We start from the raw sequence: 18506 nt of genomic DNA, 5'->3' as shown, positions 1-18506 counted from the left end.
ACAAAATTAAGTTAGTAAAATTTGATCCTAACTTAACTTTTCAATCATTTTTTAACCTACATCTATCACGTGAGCCACGTTCATTTTGTCCCTAAAAAGGTACGATATGACTTGAACCATATTTATTTTTTTACCCAAAAAAAAGGGAATCTGACATAATTCATAGTCATTTTTGTTACTAAAATAGTGAGATCTAATCTTTTTATACATAAAATGGCCGCATGTTGGTCACTCGGTGATTTTCAGGTTAACAAGTGGTCGAAAATTTAGGCTATGATCAAATTTTGTTCTTACAAAATTATATTACTTCTCGTTAATTTTGCTAATGTAATTTTGTAACAACGTAAAATTAATATGTTAAAAGTGAATGATGAAATAATTAATTTGAAGAAATGTGAGAGACATGTTGAACGAATTTTCATTTTCATTTTCATTTTGTTCCTACATCAAACGTGAAAAACCAGAAATCTTTCTATGAAAATTTCGCAGGGCATATGCTTTGACATGTTGGCCGATATTCTTTGTTTATTATTTGTTGGCAAAAGAAAGAAAAAGAGGGGAAAAAACAAAGAAGTCTTTGACACTAGGAATTCAAACTAATATCATATCAAACGTGAAAAACCAGAAATCTTTCCACGAAAATCGATGGATAGAAACAATTTCGCAGGGCATATGGTTTGACATGTTGGCGGATATTCTCGTTTATTTTAGTCTGTTGGCAAAAGAAAGAAAGAGAGGGAAAATGAAGAAGTCACTGTTGGCATCGATGAAAGATGCCATGAGCACAATCTTAAGGATGACAAGTACCATTACTTCTCTCGATTTACAAGGAAACTAATCCAAGATACTACGATTTTACGTACAGCTCATTTTACCGTGTGTAGAATTAATTACTGATCTACGTTTAACAACCTCCCAAAACTTTTACCCAAAAAAAGAAAAAAAAAATCCCAATTTGTTGACGGAACTACCCCTCATCAGACATACTACTATCGTAACTGTACTACTACTACTATTATTATTAGTATCAGGCCAAACGCACCACACACTCACTGCTAGGGCTGCAAAGGCTCGCGAGCGGCTCGAGTCCGATCTCGACACGAATTCAGTCAACATCAAATTTGAATTTATCAAGTTGAACTCGAACTCGAATTCGAGTTCAAAAATATTAAACTCATTAGCTCGCGAATCGACTCGAACTCAATTATATATGTACATATATATTTTTTATTTTAATAGTAAAATTATATATATATCTAATATTTTATTATTTTTAAGAAAAATAATTATTTTATTCTTTTTAAAAAATAAAATAATTTTTTTTATTTTTTAAGCTCGAGCTTGACTCGAATTCGTCGAGTTTGAGTTTGAATTTTGTAAAATTATGTTAAGACTCAACTTGATTAGGCTGAAAATCGAATCAGTTCGAATTGTTTGCACCCCTACTCATCACAGACCTACAGTAGGAACGGTCTATGCATTCGTACAACAAAAGGATCCCCTCTACAGTATGAGTGGACATGAGCCCGAACGGTTGTCAGGAAAATCGTTTGGACTGATTCAGTGCAAAATACACGAAACATAACTTTATATGCACACGTTGTAACTCATTTTCAATGATGTGTAATTATAAAATAAAATATTATAGGTCCCATACAAGATGTGAAAAATGATGTATAAAATATAATCTGAATCTTATTATTATTATTTTTTTTTTTATCAAATCTTAGCCATGAATCGTGAGAAACGGTTGCTCCCCCCTGGCAGTATGAATGAGTGGTCAAAATCCATCGCAATTGCCAACCTTCTCAATTTGGCACGGGTGCAAACATGGGGTACCCGAAACGGCGTCGTGAGCAGCATGAGGGAAAAGGGTACTTTGAGCGGCGTGTGAGAGAAAGAATATACCAGTGAAGATCCCCTGGGATGGTATGGTGGTTGCCCGGTCCCGTGACCCATATAAATAACCCACGCTCACCCGCCTTGCCATTCCATCCCTGCGAATTTCACTAATCCAAACCTAATCCTAATTTAATAATAATCCCAAGTCTTCAATTTTTCTTTTTTCACTTCTCTCCCTCTCTCTCCCCTTCTCTGTTTCATCTGCTCCGGATTCAGAGAAAGGAACAAGGTCTGTGTTACAATTACAACTGTCAACAACCTTAAACGTTACATATCTGGAATTAGTTTTTTATTTTTTTTGGTAATAAAGCTGTTTCTTGTCTTGTACATGCATGATACTTTTTTTTTTTTGGGGGTAGATACATGCATAATGCTGCATACGTTACTAAATTTTTGTGTTGCCATCCCCCATTATTTTTCTAACACACTTGTTGAATGTTATCAACCTAACCTCTTATTCATTGATTTGTTTAGTATTTGCTCTCTTTTGTTGCATGCAAAAGGTGGTCACCTGGATCAAATCTTCTTCTTTTCGCATCGCCACCTTCCTCCTGGACATGATTTCTTTTTCTTGTTTTTTCCTAACAAATCCTGGAATTATCTCCAACCTTTTACGGATCGAAACATCCTCCGTTTTAGTGAATTTGTTGCGTGTGGTATTTATTAAAACGTTTCCTCTTTTACTTCTTTGCCTGCTTTTGCTATTCAAAGAATTGATAAAACTCCCTAAGATTTTATTATTTTGCTTTCAATTAATGAAAGTTAATGGTACCGGAATCCCCTTTTTTTTGTGTTGTTGGGGGTGGGGGGAGGGGGGATTAGGAGGGGGTTGTTCGGGAGATGGTTTGTCATGTTTTGCTATTATGCATGAATAATTCGATATGGCCACCAAATTAAATGAACTGTCCATTTTTCTTTACGATAATGGGGGGTGGTGAAAGAGGAGGGACGGAGGGATTTCTTCTCTAGTTATGGATGCATAAAAGATTTTCTAGGACTTTACGTTATTGTCGAAGATTAGAAGTTAGGATTTCCCTAGAACATTGGTGAATATTGCCGTGTGAATTATGTTGTCGTCCTGTTTCTGTGACCTAATTGGGACCACTTCCATATACAAGTATGTGGGAGGGGGACTAGAACAGACTTCCAGTTTCAGAATCAGATTAGCGAGGGACTACTTTATTCTTTACAATTGAATAATAATTAAAAAAAAAAAAGGAGATAATCATCCTACTTAAAGTTTTTCATTTACTCTTTTTTTTTTTTCACGGAGTGGGAGTATTTGCATGCTATGATTGTAAAATTGATTGCTTACTCCCTGGAAAAAACAAAACGATATCAACTCATTTAATTGATTTGCTTTTAATTCACCTTCTCTACTGTTTGACTGTCTTGAATTCTCCTGATAATCGCAAACAACAAATTAATTGGCATGATTGTTCTGAGGATTGTTAATCTGCTTCTTGCTTGCAGAGAGAAGTCGGAGAAAGGAGTGATTTGAGGGATAGGGAGAAAGAGACGACGATCAGTCATTAGCAAATATGGCAGGGGAAAATCTGAAGGTGCTGAATGCTCTGGATTCGGCAAAAACACAATGGTATCACTTCACGGCGATTATCATTGCCGGAATGGGATTCTTCACAGATGCCTATGATCTCTTTTGTATCTCCCTTGTCACCAAGATGCTTGGCCGCATCTACTACACCAAACCAGGCGCTCCCAAGCCCGGCAGTCTGCCTCCTGATGTCTCTGCTGCTGTCAATGGCGTGGCACTCTGTGGAACCCTAGCCGGCCAGCTCTTCTTTGGTTGGCTCGGGGACAAGCTGGGAAGGAAGAAGGTTTATGGCATAACCCTCATGCTCATGTGCCTCTGTTCAATTGCTTCAGGCCTTTCCTTCGGTCACGAAGCAAAATCAGTTATGGCCACTCTTTGCTTCTTTCGCTTTTGGCTTGGATTTGGCATTGGCGGTGATTATCCTCTTTCCGCCACCATTATGTCTGAATATGCCAACAAGAAGACCCGCGGTGCCTTCATTGCAGCAGTCTTTGCCATGCAAGGCTTCGGCATTTTGGGTGGAGGCGTTTTCGCCATGATAATTTCCGTAGCTTTTGATGCCAAATACCCTGCTCCACCTTATGAGGTGGATCCGGTTGCTTCAACTATCCCGCAAGCGGATTATGTGTGGAGGATCATCCTGATGGCAGGCGCAATGCCAGCACTACTTACTTTCTACTGGCGGTTGAAGATGCCCGAAACTGCTCGTTACACCGCTCTTGTTGCCAATGATTTGAAGCAGGCTAATGCAGATATGTCCAAAGTTTTGCAAGTCGACATCGAGGCTGAGCCAGCCAAGGTCCAGCAGACAGCTGGAAGCCCGAGTAGCTCATACGGTCTGCTGTCCAAGGAATTTCTTACGCGTCATGGGCTTCACTTGCTTGGTACAACGAGCACATGGTTCTTGCTTGATATTGCATTTTACAGCCAGAATTTGTTCCAGAAGGACATTTTTAGTGCAATTGGATGGATCCCTGCAGCAAAGACTATGAACTCAATCAATGAAGTGTTTACCATTGCCAAGGCACAAACTCTTATTGCTCTCTGCAGTACTGTGCCTGGCTACTGGTTCACAGTTGCCCTCATCGATAGAATGGGAAGATTTGCTATTCAATTGTTGGGTTTCACCATGATGACAGCTTTTATGTTTGCTCTGGCCTTCCCCTACGACCACTGGACTCAACCAGGACACCATATCCCATTTGTGGTGATGTACTCGTTGACCTTCTTCTTTGCCAATTTCGGTCCCAACGCCACCACTTTTGTTGTGCCAGCTGAGATCTTCCCAGCTAGATTTAGATCAACTTGTCACGGAATATCAGCTGCATCAGGGAAATTGGGAGCAATGGTGGGTGCTTTTGGATTCCTATATTTGGCTCAGAGCCCGGATAAGGCCAAGACTGATGCAGGGTACCCACCGGGTATTGGGGTGAAGAATTCCCTCATTGTGCTGGGAGCTGTTAACTTTTTGGGCTTCTTGTTTACCTTCTTGGTCCCAGAATCCAAGGGGAAATCGCTGGAGGAAATGTCAGGTGAAATCGGAGACATGAAAGAGGGAGGAGAAGAATTGGACCATCCAGCTTCTTACAATAACAGGACGGTTCCGGTGATATAAGTGCTGTTGTTCCCCGTCTGTTTATTCTGTGGCCTCTTTACCGAATAGTACTTACTTTTGTTTTCTGAATCTTTTACTTTTGATGTAGTCCTTGGGAGAGGTTCGAGTTTTCGAAGTGTAATAAGCAAGGAAGTAGCGGTTTGTACTTTGTCCCTCCTTTTTCTTTAATACAAGTTTAGAGTAGTTTATGGAGCTTAGAATGGTAGGATTATGAATCTTGTTCCCCAGATTGATCCCGTAACACTTGATCAATCAAAGTAAGAGTTGATATAGCACTCACTATTGCGAATTGGCTCCAGCACTTTTGATGGTTTGCGAATGCATTTGAATATCTTCTTGTATGAAGAAGAAGTTTGCGAATGCATTCGAATTCAGGAAGAATTACTCTCTTACCTCTACAACAAAGAAAAAGGAGCTGTTTTATCAAGTCATCCACCAAAAGTCTACTAATAACACCATTAACTTTGCCCTTTTCAATTCATTGTGTTAATCCCAGTTCTTGCTTCTGTTTTTTCATTTTTCTTTTAACCTTTCAAAGAAGGATTTAAGAAAGTATAAGCAAAAGGCTTAATTACCCTGCAAACGGAAGGATGTGCTGGATACTCCTTCCGTCCCACTTTGATAGTCCTGTTTTCCTTTTTCGTCTGTCCCAAATTGTAGTCCACTTTCCAATTGAACAATGTAGTTGTATTTTAATTTTCCTAAAATGCCCTTATTCAATGTAAGTTGTTGTTACTATAAACCTACCCCATTTAATGAGAGTTGATTCTTTTTTTACCATCAATTCAAGTTTCCATAAAGTTGTACTGTATTTAATGTGAGGGTATTTTAGGAAAATAGCAATCAAAATTTACTTTTCCAGCAAAGTTAACTACTTTTTCTTAAACTTTGTGAAAAAAAAATAGGACTATCAAAGTGGGACGGAGGGAGTATTAAATTGGAGTATATCTTTTCTGTACCGTCTGAGTGACGGTTCATAATCTATGAAAGTTGATAACCTAATATAGCTTGAATTTATTTTCCATGTCATCTAAATTTTCATAAAGTGTTCATACGAAAAAACAAAGCAGTTTTCTAATGCTGAACGATGCCTCCTGCAACTCCAACTCCAACTCAAATCGATTTTCTTAATAATATTATTAAGTGTGTTTGGATCGTAAATTATTTGAGATAATTTCGTGAAAAAAGTACTGTAGCATTTTTTTAATATGATATATGTGAGATAAAAAGGTGATTAAAAATGTGTTAATGATACAAATAAATCGATGTGTGCAAATAAAGTGTTATTTTTTACAATCCAAACACACAGATTCGATATCATTCTACCTCAAAGTTTGAACCAAAGGAATTCTTAGGAATACATAAAGTGACACATGTCATCTAAATTTTCATAAAGTGTTCGTACCAAAGAACAAAGCTGTTTTCTAATACTAAAATCCCATATTGCTGAACCTTGCCTCCTCCGTTCCGACTCCAACTCCAACTCCAACTCCAACTCAAACTCAAACTCAATTCGATGTTGTTAATATCATCCTACTTCAAAGTTTGAACCTGATCAGGTATTCTTAGGAATACATACACAAAGTGACACATATTAATTTATGGATTAGTTTTTTGTACACTATCACTGAAAATGTCAATTTTGAATGAATAACAATTATGTAAAATTTAAATTTAAAATTTAACTTTACACGTGTACCATGAATTCAACGATAGTGACAGTGTAGATACTTTGAAATCCAAATTTTTGCATGTGTGTCATGAATCAAATGATAATAGTGTAGATGCTCTTATTATATATAAAATTTACTCTTAATCTATAAACTATACGGGTTGCTATCCTTTGGAAATATATTCTTGACAACAAGAAAAAGAGAAAAAAAAAATTGATAGTAATAGAAAACCCTCAAAAATCGCACAACCTAGAAGGAATCCTATTAGGAGACAATAACCCTCCAGTCCTACTGCCCCTTCAAGTTTTCGAAAACAAAACGAACTTATCCTACCGCAACAGACTCTCTTTTAGATCCAATGCGATCACTCTGATGATTCGTATCAGTAGTATTACTAGGAAACAACATACTCCAATCATACAAGCACAAGAAACCAAAAAGGGTTACACACGAATCAGAAAGAGGAGAGTGATATGTCAGTACCAAAAAGAATCAAAAGCATCAAGAACACATTGATTGAGAAAAGGTTGGATGATTACCGGAAGAAAGAAATTTGAGATTAAAGTCAGGTATTATCTCCTTATGATTATCTTCATTGTTAATTGTTTTTCGTCGAACGTGTGGATTTTGAGTAATAATTGACATGGAATGAAGCAGTTTATGATAGAAGACATGAATACAATCAGTTCCACAATATATAATGGCTCGGAACACCAGTTTTCTACCCCATGCAACAAATGGGCACCTCCCTATGGGAAAGCAATAAGCTCGTCTAGGGAAAACCAGAAAATAAAAGAGACATAATTTTGTACACATGGAGAAAAGGCTAGACATATGGGCTTCAATTCTGAACAAATTTTGATTTTTGAGACTGTTAAATTCAACTCTGAGGCAACAAGAATTGGTTAGTTTTGTAGCCAGATTATACTCCGGATTGATTGCAACATATAAGCCGTAGATAGCAATAAAATTGTCTTTGTTGCTGGTGGTGAGCTCTCCTTTCTTGAAAACTGTTAGATTGTATCTTAGATTATTAAAGGTATCATACACTAAATTAAAAATTTTTTTTTTTTTTTAGTTTAGACATCTTCTTATCATGCATTCTTATCTTGTTCAGAAAATGGTTAGTCTTCAAAAACCTAACACGATGTCCTGAGAATTTGGAAATACATGCTACAACTTAAAGGGTCCTTTTTGTTTTATCAAAAAAAAATGTAGTAACATATTTCGAGGAAAGTTTCAGCTAGCATGATCTAAAATCTGTGGGTGCGGTTTCTGCAGATATCTTTACCAAGGCAGGACAAAGGCTTGGGAGTACTCGTAGAAGAGCAGATAAGTTTTAAGCAGAGAAGTTTGCAGCCAGCAATGCCTGAAACCCAAAATAACGTGCTTAATGCACTTGACGTCGCAAAAACACAATGGTACCATTTCACTGCAATTGTCATTGCTGGAATGGGCTTCTTCACGGACGCATATGATCTCTTCTGCATATCCCTTGTCACAAAGTTGTTGGGCCGCACATACTACTACGTCGAAGGAGCAGAAAAACCAGGCAGCTTACCTCCTAACGTATCAGCTGCGGTAAATGGGGTAGCATTTTGCGGAACTCTGGCCGGCCAACTCTTCTTTGGATGGCTTGGGGATAAAATGGGCCGCAAAAAGGTGTACGGAATCACGCTTATGATCATGGTTCTTGCCTCAATTGCTTCGGGGCATTCCTTCGGGCATGGTCCAAAATTTGTCATGGGAACACTATGCTTTTGGCGGTTTTGGCTTGGTTTCGGCATCGGAGGCGATTATCCGCTGTCGGCCACCATCATGTCAGAGTACGCAAATAAAAAGACTCGTGGCGGTTTCATAGCTGCTGTTTTTGCCATGCAGGGATTTGGGATATTATCTGGTGGCATCTTTGCCATCATCATCTCTGCAATTTTCAATGCAAGGTTTAAGGCTCCATCTTTTGCACTCGACCCCGCTGGCTCAACTGTTCCTCAGGCAGACTATGTTTGGAGGATAATTCTCATGGCTGGAGCAATCCCTGCTGCATTGACTTACTATTGGCGGATGAAGATGCCTGAGACTGCCCGGTATACGGCTTTGGTTGCCAAGAATGGAAAACAAGCTACCGCTGACATGTCTAAGGTTCTACAGGTCGATTTGGAAGCACAACAAGAAATCAACATCCAGACAACTCAAAAATCGGCAGGCTCATTTGGCTTGTTCACAAAGGAGTTTCTTCGGCGCCATGGGCTTCACTTGTTAGGTACAACCACCACATGGTTTTTACTTGATATTGCATATTACAGTCAAAATTTGTTCCAAAAGGACATCTTCTCTGCAATTGGATGGCTTCCCTCGGCAAAGTCTATGAATGCCATCGAGGAAGTCTTCAAGATCGCCAAGGCACAAACCTTGATTGCCTTGTGCGGTACAGTCCCAGGATATTGGTTCACTGTCTTTCTGATTGACAAGATGGGAAGGTTTGCCATTCAGTTGATGGGCTTCTGTATGATGACAATCTTTATGCTTGCTTTGGCCATCCCCTACGACCACTGGGCTAAAGGAAACCATGTTGGCTTTGTGGTACTGTACTCGTTAACCTTCTTCTTTGCAAATTTTGGTCCCAATGCCACTACATTCATTGTGCCTGCTGAGATTTTTCCAGCCAGGTTGAGAGCAACCTGCCATGGCATTTCAGCTGCATCTGGAAAATTAGGTGCAATTGTGGGTGCGTTTGGGTTCTTGTATTTGGCTCAAAACCAAGATAAGACAAAGACAGATGCAGGATATCCACCTGGCATTGGAATGAGAAATTCGCTGATTGTGTTGGCTGTCATCAATCTTTTGGGTGCACTGTTTACGTTCTTAGTGCCTGAACCAAAGGGCAGGTCTCTAGAAGAAATTTCAGGTGAGGACCAACAGGCACAGCAGCCCACACAGAGTTAACTACGCAAGTGGTTCTGATAATAGTAGAAAAAGTACATAGCAATAAATAGAATACAATGGGAAACCATTGTCTTGGAGTCATTGTGCTTCCCAGCAAAACGATTGATCTTTTCTTCTTCTGCATACAAGCAAGTGCATGTTTATGTCGTTCATTTTTAGGATAGAGGTCTCATCGGCAGAACAGATGCTTTTCACCTTCTCCTCCTTTAGTTTTATTCTACTTGCTTCTGTGCACCTCTCGTGAAGAAGGCTTTACAAGTCAAGTAACATATATCAGACTAACAAGGAGTGCCTGATCGCGGATTCTACATTAACTCACGGACATCCATGTTTTAATCTGGCAATTGCCTTAAATTTACTGACGAAGTTATGCTTAATTTTCTAATACTATCTCTGGGAACTTAAGGATTGAAATGTGGGTGTTGCCAATGATTTATAGAGCATAAGTTTATAAAAAGAGCTGCAGAATTAACATGTAACTGAGAGGGAAAGAAGGAAAAGGCTTTTGGCATTATTCTCCTTAAAGTGCAATACACAATAAACAAACCAAAGTCTGTTGAACCAAATATACGCCTAATGTATGTACTCGAGTCAAGATTATGAACGCCTCATGAGAAGAAGCAAGTCATACTAGAACATTATACACTAGGCAACTAGAGACTGACCATGGCCTCAAATCAGTAACTCCAGGTATCATTATTTTTGCAGCACTTGCTCCAGAAATGGATATGTGGATAGCTCAAAGGAGTCAACATGATAATTGCTTTGAAGATGGAGCTCTATCAATTTTTGCTTCTTACAAAGATAATGAACATCAGAAGCTTTAATTTGCACGGTCCCTGATAACTTCGAGATCCATTTCAGTAGGGTCAGTAGCCTGAATTTCATAATGAATTCCATCCAACTCTCTTTTAAACCTTTCTTTGGATGTAGCATAAAGCATCTTGGCACGAATTCTAGAGATTGCAGGAGACCTGATAAACATGCATATGACCATAGTCAAATAGATACCTCACATAAGAGCTGCGCATGGTAAAATCTTAAATTCTGTATCAAGTTAGTCAGTATCAGGAAGATATCATTATCGTGAAAGAGAAAATATAAGGCCAGAAAGATAGCGCTTGATAAGTCACAACCATCAGTAAGTAATCTATTCAAGTTATTGCAAGTATAGAAATTAAAAACAAACAGCAGACAATTGTACAGGTTATGAACAATTAATCTGTCAAACGCTAACTTAAATCGATGTGTTTGTCCTAACATTAGGCGTATCAAAGGGAGTGAAACTGGTTATGTCAACTGAGTGGCACATCCAATTTTCTTCTTTTTCAGCAAAGTTTTTGCCCACAAGAGCCAGAAAAAAAATTATAACACAAAAAAGAAAAAAGAAGAAGAAAGATGGTAGTAGATATAGAGAGGAGGCAAAAAAATGTTAAAAGACTGGATGAGAAAGTACTAACCATGCAATGAAGAAAATCTTGCTCTTTTGACAATTCTCAGAGGTGACAAAATCAAAGTCATAGACTGCATAACGGCAATCATTTTCAGGCATGGAAGCAGTAAAATCGTCATAGCTTTCAGCTGGATTGCCAGTTTTCTCAACTACAACTTCCTTTTTCTTCTCATCGATCTTGAATATAACATAGCGGTAAGCCTTCTTCCTCTTCAACTCCAAGAATGCATCTTTGCTGTGATCAGCAACTCCCATACCAGAAGTAGCATTTTGCTGCAATATAATATACAAAAAAAAAAAAAAAGAAACCCGGTCGTCATTATTACCTGAAAAATGTCAACCGCTCCAAACTATCAAACAGAAAATTTTTCGAAACGACGCCCTTTTAAGGAGCATATAAATTGGAGTACAAGTTTCGCACTAAAATCATCAGCATGATCAAGAAGAAAAAATTCACGAGCTCGTGAAAACGGAGAGAAGCAGAGAAAGACATACTCCTCTGATTCTGAAAGACATAGCTGAAGATACGGTAACTGCGGGAGGGCCACGAAGAGAAGTTTCAAATATTCAAAGAAGAAATGAGAGTATGAATGTGATTGTGTAAACCTGAACTGCAAGTTTGATTCTGCGGTAATGGACGGGGGAAAGGAATGTGGTTATAAGGTTTCGGACGGAAAGTCAGATAAAGACTTTTGGACTGAGAAGAAAAGAAAACGGGATAAAGGAAAGAAAAGCATATATTCCCAAAACCAGAGGAGAAAAGCAACCAAAATTTCCTATGTGCTAAAAAAAGGAAGTTGGCCAAGATCTACCGACCAAATTCAAGTCCCCTATGTGCTAAAATACAATTGACGATAGCCCATTACTCGGATTTTTTCATTTTTGATGACGTAAGAATAACCATGTCCCATGGGGTTTTGAGAACTGCAGTGACCATTTACCTACCAGATCTTTATATGGTTCATGTAATTGTTATCTACATGCTAGTACTAGCAATCATAAGCTTATAGATATGGAATCACCCGATGCAAAAGTCCAGGATTAAAAATATTTTGTAATAAAAATACCTCCAAGGATTTCCATGATTATCCAAACCTCCAACGAGGTTAACGTAATTTTGTTGAAAAGCCTTTTTTGTCTTTCTCTGTGCCTTTTGACTTCCTTGGTTGAGGCCCTTGAATTGATGGTGTGGTTTGGAGTTGGGGCAGAAGCTGTAAATATGTCCAATTATTACTTTGTTGCGCAAAGACGAAAGAACACTTCTACTTTTTTTAATGGAAGGTTGATGGCTTTCGAGGAAAAGAAGGTAGCTAATGAAGATTTGCACCAAAACAATTTAGACAGTAGTGTTAGTGGAAAGAAATGGAATCCCATGGACCCCCAGGCGGTGCGTTGAAAGTAAGCTTTCCCACTTTTTTGCAAGCCGAGCGGTGCCACCCCAGATTTTATAGAAAACGTTCCTCTCTGCGGAGCAAAGAAAGGACCACAGGTACATTCCTACTTTTCCTTTTCCTTTCTTTCGCTGTTACCATGATATGCTTGAAAATTAGCAGGGATAAGGACCGGAATAGAGGTCTAGACCCAAAAAAATGACAGATGGTCTTCCACCCTCTCCGACATCTTGTACAATTGGACTTAAAAACACATTATGAGGAGGAAGATGCCAAAGCAACATCAGCAGGTAATCAAAAATAGCCGACACCATATACGACATTCAACCGGAAAAAAATGTGAACCTACTCTACTATTCCACAACAAACATGAAGAGGGGTGTCGCAGCCTTGACATCTGATAGTAAAGGCATAGATTTCTAGCCCCAGAACTTTAACAATGTCGAACTAGCAACGGAGAATCTCAGAATACCAAGGATCTCGACAAAATGACAATTGCAATTTGCCGGATCCAGTCGGCCACAAAATTTTTGACTGCCAAGCGCCAAAGTAATTCTATCCCTGCCAAGACAAGATGATTGAAAAAGATGTCCTGCCTTAGTTGTTTTTTCCCTTCTTGCATGAAAATCATGGGGATTTGTACATATCTACTTACAACAGCATATGCTGAAATGATAGCCAAGCAAGGATCGCATAATAATGTACATTATGACAACCAAAAAAGCTCCATTTCCACCTCGGTTAGAATGCATTCGCAATGAAGTTATCAACCTGCATCATGCAAGACCAACAGATGTACCATCATACGAGGAGTCACCACTACATTAAATCAGCATCGTCTTCATAGTCAAAATCTGGTTCGCTTGATTGCCTCGATCTCTTTGCATCTCTAGGGCCACCCCTACCCTTCTTTGGTTTCCCTCTGTGGAGATAACAAAAATTTATCCAAATCAATCCCTATCCATGTCAAAATTTTCAATGCGCACAGAAGGCACTACCTGCATCAGACGAAATAAAATACTTACTGTCCATTAGCCAATAAAGCCCCACCATCTCGTCCAGCAGCTTGTTCTTCTGCCTGAGCAAATGAAGGAAATCCAAATGAGAAGAGAAAAAAAGACAACAGTCAAGATGATATTGCTAATGAACAGTTTACAGAATTTGTCATCCTCCTTTACTCACACATGCAAAGTCTCGTGCTAGAAGACTAGACTTGTCAACAACAGAGAAGTCATTCCGGTTTAAAGAAACTAGGGGGAGTTTCCACAGGGGATAGCAAAACACAGACTAAATGTTTTACACAAAAAGGTAGAAAATTATTCCCAATAGTCATCTTGCTAGCACATGAAGTGGTAAGAGGCTACTAGTTTATTATTCATTTTTGGAACTAAATTCAAGTGGCAAGGAATTTTCCGAATCAATAAACTTTCTGAGTAATCTATATAACCATCTCCATTATCAATATGTATTGTTTAACCTAATCCACCAAAGAACAAGCCCACCAAACACAAAACACTTCATCCAGATCTCTCAGGGATATTGAGAGAACCAATGCTTTATAATTCCTCTATTTCTGCAGAAAATAAGTAGTGCTAGACATTCAAACCATCTTTTGTCCTACCAAGAATCTTATCCCCTAAATGCTCTCAATCTAGAAAATGCATGGTTTTATTACATATAAAGATGAAAAACTCTATTCCATGCACCGTTTTGGAACATCAGTCGAGCTTAGGAAGAATATAAGTGCATAGCTTGCTGATGGGTTGCGAAAAAGAATAAATAGGGAAAAAGTTCCACATCCGTGTCTAATTAAACACAAAATTAGCAATTAGTGTGCCGGTGAGCCACCATCTTCAAATGAAGGTTACGGATACATACCGCCAGTGAGGTGGTGGAAGATAATGAAAACAGCCTATCTTCAGGTTGAAACTTCCTGGATCTCTTTAAACTGCAATCAACTTGAATAATGTCGAATATTTCAACAAGAACATAAAAAGGATATAGCTGTGAAATTAGCCTGCAAATGTTTGTCAGGAGGTGGAAGGCTAAACTAGATAGCAGGTGAGAGTTTATGTGGCAACATGCTCAACATGTTTGACCAGAAAAAAAAAAAAAAAAAGAGAGAGAGAGAGAGGAAATTAAGCGTTTACTCTTTCCCTTTATAAATCCAAGCTAAACATGTTTTCCATCATTCTTAAATACTGCGTTCATGTCTGGAGTTGAGTGCCTATCTTTGGAAGCTTTTCTGGGGAATGATTGATACTACATAACTCCCAAACTCTAGCTAGCAAATGAACATACTCCAATAATATATCAGATTAAGAAAGATGCAATATAGGACAGGCAACTAGAATACAGCGCTGAAATCAAACTGCTTTGCTTGAAGCTGTACGTACTTAAACAACAATTTTCAAAATCACGTGGCGTTATGGCCCATAAAACAAACTAAATCCCACAACTGGAAAATACTAAATCACCTAAATTTAAGCATTAGACCATGAACTGAATCAACGTTCTGTAAAAAATCCCAAGACAGCCCACAAAGTCTCAGAGAGCCAATTCAGCAAAAGCCCGATTGCATATAACATAACGACTACCACTTATTAACTAGTAGTACTACATTACAGTGCATGCTGCTCATGAAAAATTCAATAGCATCTTTGCGGACTGCATTTAAGTGTTGAAGAAATTTTACAGGGTAGTGTTCTTGGAAGAGGATAGAAACCCCTCAAAACCTTTCAAAACATTCCCACACTGGCTTGGATCCTGCAAATAACTTGTCTCCATATCATATACCTGCCAAAAGAATTACCCCAAAACATCATCAGCAGCCCCTTCCCCCACCTCAAACAAATATCCCTACAAAAATTTATAACAAAAACGAAAACCTTAAAAAACCTGCACCTGCTTCTCGATGCTACGGAGTTCTTCATGAAGTTTGGCTCTTTTGCATAAGAGTGACGCCAGCACTGCCGATGGAGTTGACGATGTTCTTTGCCCTAACAATCGGGGAAGTTTCAATTAAAAATAATATGAGTAATGTGAATAGTACTGATCGGGGTGAGATTTTGAGATTGGATAAATCAGCAGATCAAATTGAAATGGTTACCTTCGGATTCCATTTACCAATGATTTAACCGAGAAGATTAATAAAATCATATGCCCTCGCTGTTTATATAGGTTTGTATAAAGCTTACAGAAGCGGAGTTCGCGGGGGATCTGCCTCTTCTTTTCTCCTTAAACCCTTTTGGATCGCTGATTATGTGCAAACCTCGGGGAAAACGTTGTCGTTTTCCATCTGTGCGGAGATAAATGGATGCCACCAAACTACTGCTATTCCAATTAGATTTGAGGCTGGAAGAATCAAAATTCTACGTCTAAATTTCCTCCCAAAAAAAATATTTTTTTGTTACATCTAATAAAAGTTGTGAAATTGGATTTTGAATTGTGCTTAATTGTTCATCATCTTAAAACTTAGAGCTAATGTATTTCTATTACCCTTTTCAAGTAAAAGCTTCCCAATTATGGGATTCGGATTATATATCACTATTTTTTTAAGATTTACATTTACCTTAATTTATATTCATTTTGGACTGCGTTTTATTATGACTTTAAGTAAGCACAACTTGGCTGGTGGCCACAACTAATGCATTAAGGTTTGGTGGAGTGGGTGGCAAGAGTTCAAACCCTAACTCCTTTCAATTTGTCACAATTAAATGCGATCTTACTTAAAACAATCCAAACGGTGCGTAGTGCACTCTATGCACCCCGTCTGGTTCGGTGGTGGTTCAGTCCCTCCCCCTCCCCATAGTGTATCGTATCGACAAAAAAAAAAAAAAAAAAAGTAAGCACTACTTGAGTTTAGTGAAAATTTAAATTAAACACAATTAATAGATAAAGTTCGATAACCTTCCACTTTTGAGTAATTTTTTTTAGCAATATTAATATGGTGTGTGAAAAAAATTATACATTTGTGTGCCAAAGTTTATTAGGACAAATCATTTTGAGATATGACTATTTGAAAAACGTAAAAAATTGTCACCATGTGTTTAATTTTTTATTCTTGAATACATCACACCCCTAAAAAAAAAATAATGCATAATAAAACATTTAAAATAATCTTCGAGCCAAATGGACGGTGTAATCTTATTAGAGGCAAGAAAATAAATGCACAAATTCTACAAAAGTGTTCAAGTCTCATTTTTGTGGCTGCATGAAGATTTGGCCAAGGCCAACGAAGAATCGGTCTGCTAAAGTATGTCAGTTAAAAGAAAGAAAGAAACACCGTAAAAATAAACGATGGAATTGGTGCCAAAGAATCAAATTGGCCTGAAACCATCAAATTGTCCTTGCAGATTGTGCCCTCTGTTTTATAAAAAAAAAAAATGTTGAGTGAAGGTGGCTATTGTTCTGAGAATGTGTCATCTCCTTGAATAATTCATGAATGTTGCAATTGTTGGTTGGACCTCCCCTATCCGTTATACATGTTTTCTTTGTTTGCAAAGAAACGCGAGCTGCTCTAGTGAATACGATTAAATCCACAAAAGAACTGCAATGATAGTTGCAGATTTTTATTTTGTAAAGGTCATCTTGGTTTCTCTTTCCTTATGTGAGTTCAACCATAAGATGTTTATGTTCATTCTTGTTCCCAATTAACTTACTTTCAGCCGACAATGATACCAGACAGGGAAAATTTCTAACCCTGCTAACCTCAGATACCAGGAAGATCTCTACAGGATGCCAGGAACATCAAAATTGGAAGTGCTTTGCACATGGTAGCTAAGCCTTCAAGGCTGCAACAACTTAAAAGAAATATTTTCGGAGGATAGATTTCTTCCAAGTTCTGCAACAACTTGGATTGTTCTGCTGCATCTAGTCGGTTTCGTCTTGCTCTGTCGTCAAGATTTAGGTATGCATGTAGTTGGTTAGTAGGTTACTACTCCGGCTGGCTGCTATTGGTAAACAACTAACTATGCCTAATTTCAGTCTGTCGTACAAGGAGGAGTTTTTCATTTCCATTTCCAGGTGAAAATTCCTCTCATGAAATGAAAGATGGAGAAATCCTGTTTAAATTGTTGAATTGGGTTGGCGAGAGAAAATGCCAATTTTGCTGCTCTTGATGTGATTTCGTCCGAAGAAAAATGTAGCCTGTAGTAGACTAAAAGAGTCCATTTCATTTTTTTTTCACCAGCCCGTACGCTCAGAAGCTACACCATATCATAATGCGATTAAAGAAAAATGTGCAGGTGATTGGTTGGTTCCATGGTGGTTTAGCAGCACATCCCAGAAACACCTTTGCTGTTTGGGTTAATGGTCAAACAAGGTTTTGCCTCCTCTTCCAAGGTGGGATTTCCTTGATTAATATTCCGGTTTCCTTAAATTTCACAGAACTTAATTATGCGGAAGTAACTAATTAAAGAAATGTAACAAGAAAAGGGGGGTCTTTCATTTCAGAAGCAGAGCAAAACACCAACGTAGTCTCTAACTCTTTTGCTAAAGCCAAAATAGTCCCTAAACTTTATTCAGCGCTAATTTGGTCCCTCAATTACTTTAATGAAGCCAACATAGTCCTTAAATTATATTATGAGATAATTTAGTGCCTTAACTGTTTTACCTATGCCCAAATAATCCCTCAACTATATTTGCATGGCCAATATTGCTATTATACTTAATTAATTCACCCCAATTTATCAGCTCTCCACACCGGCAATCAAAGGTAAAATGGAAAATTCAATCATTGCTCTTATTAAAATGCTATAATCAGCAATAAATTTGAATCATATAGAGAGCCAACAAAAATAGAGCTTATGAAGAAAATATTGGAGCTGATCATTGCAGTATGCAAAGAGTCGAAAAAAACGTGCTAACATCACGATTACCTTCTTAAGAAAGTAGCTGACAGAAACTCAGGGCCTGTTTGGCACCCTAGTTTTTTACCAAGTTTTTTAGCTACTAGTTTTTTAACAACTTT

The 18506-nt window shown here is 38.1% G+C and overlaps 4 protein-coding genes across 4 annotated transcripts; 2 read left to right on the top strand and 2 right to left on the bottom strand.

Annotated features, from left to right (window-relative positions):
* Positions 1–1994: 1994 nt before the first annotated feature.
* Positions 1995–5361, top strand: LOC113715150 (inorganic phosphate transporter 1-4-like). The gene is made up of 2 exons (XM_027239370.2): positions 1995–2131; positions 3376–5361. The coding sequence occupies exon 2, from the start codon at positions 3444–3446 to the stop codon at positions 5070–5072; it is 1629 nt and encodes a 542-aa protein (XP_027095171.1). The 5' UTR covers positions 1995–2131; positions 3376–3443; the 3' UTR covers positions 5073–5361.
* Positions 5362–8077: 2716 nt separating this feature from the next.
* Positions 8078–9925, top strand: LOC113715131 (inorganic phosphate transporter 1-4-like). The gene has a single exon (XM_027239331.2). It carries the CDS (start codon positions 8111–8113, stop codon positions 9689–9691), a length of 1581 nt encoding a protein of 526 aa, XP_027095132.1. The 5' UTR covers positions 8078–8110; the 3' UTR covers positions 9692–9925.
* Positions 9926–10171: 246 nt separating this feature from the next.
* LOC113715136 (actin-depolymerizing factor) lies at positions 10172–11954 on the bottom strand. The gene is made up of 3 exons (XM_027239346.2): positions 11640–11954; positions 11152–11417; positions 10172–10665 (listed from the first exon to the last, which is right to left on the bottom strand). Exons 1-3 carry the CDS (start codon positions 11658–11660, stop codon positions 10515–10517), a joined length of 438 nt encoding a protein of 145 aa, XP_027095147.1. The 5' UTR covers positions 11661–11954; the 3' UTR covers positions 10172–10514.
* Positions 11955–13113: 1159 nt separating this feature from the next.
* LOC113716467 (uncharacterized) lies at positions 13114–15923 on the bottom strand. The gene is made up of 6 exons (XM_072063713.1): positions 15645–15923; positions 15440–15534; positions 15231–15331; positions 14414–14483; positions 13561–13613; positions 13114–13457 (listed from the first exon to the last, which is right to left on the bottom strand). The coding sequence occupies exons 1-6, from the start codon at positions 15655–15657 to the stop codon at positions 13355–13357; spliced, it is 435 nt and encodes a 144-aa protein (XP_071919814.1). The 5' UTR covers positions 15658–15923; the 3' UTR covers positions 13114–13354.
* Positions 15924–18506: the final 2583 nt, after the last annotated feature.

The sequence above is a fragment of the Coffea arabica genome, chromosome 1e (assembly GCF_036785885.1).
Source record: "Coffea arabica cultivar ET-39 chromosome 1e, Coffea Arabica ET-39 HiFi, whole genome shotgun sequence".
Classification (NCBI taxonomy): domain Eukaryota; kingdom Viridiplantae; phylum Streptophyta; class Magnoliopsida; order Gentianales; family Rubiaceae; genus Coffea; species Coffea arabica.
The sequence above is the reverse complement of the archived record's forward strand: the minus strand, read 5'-3'. Positions and strand labels throughout refer to the sequence as shown.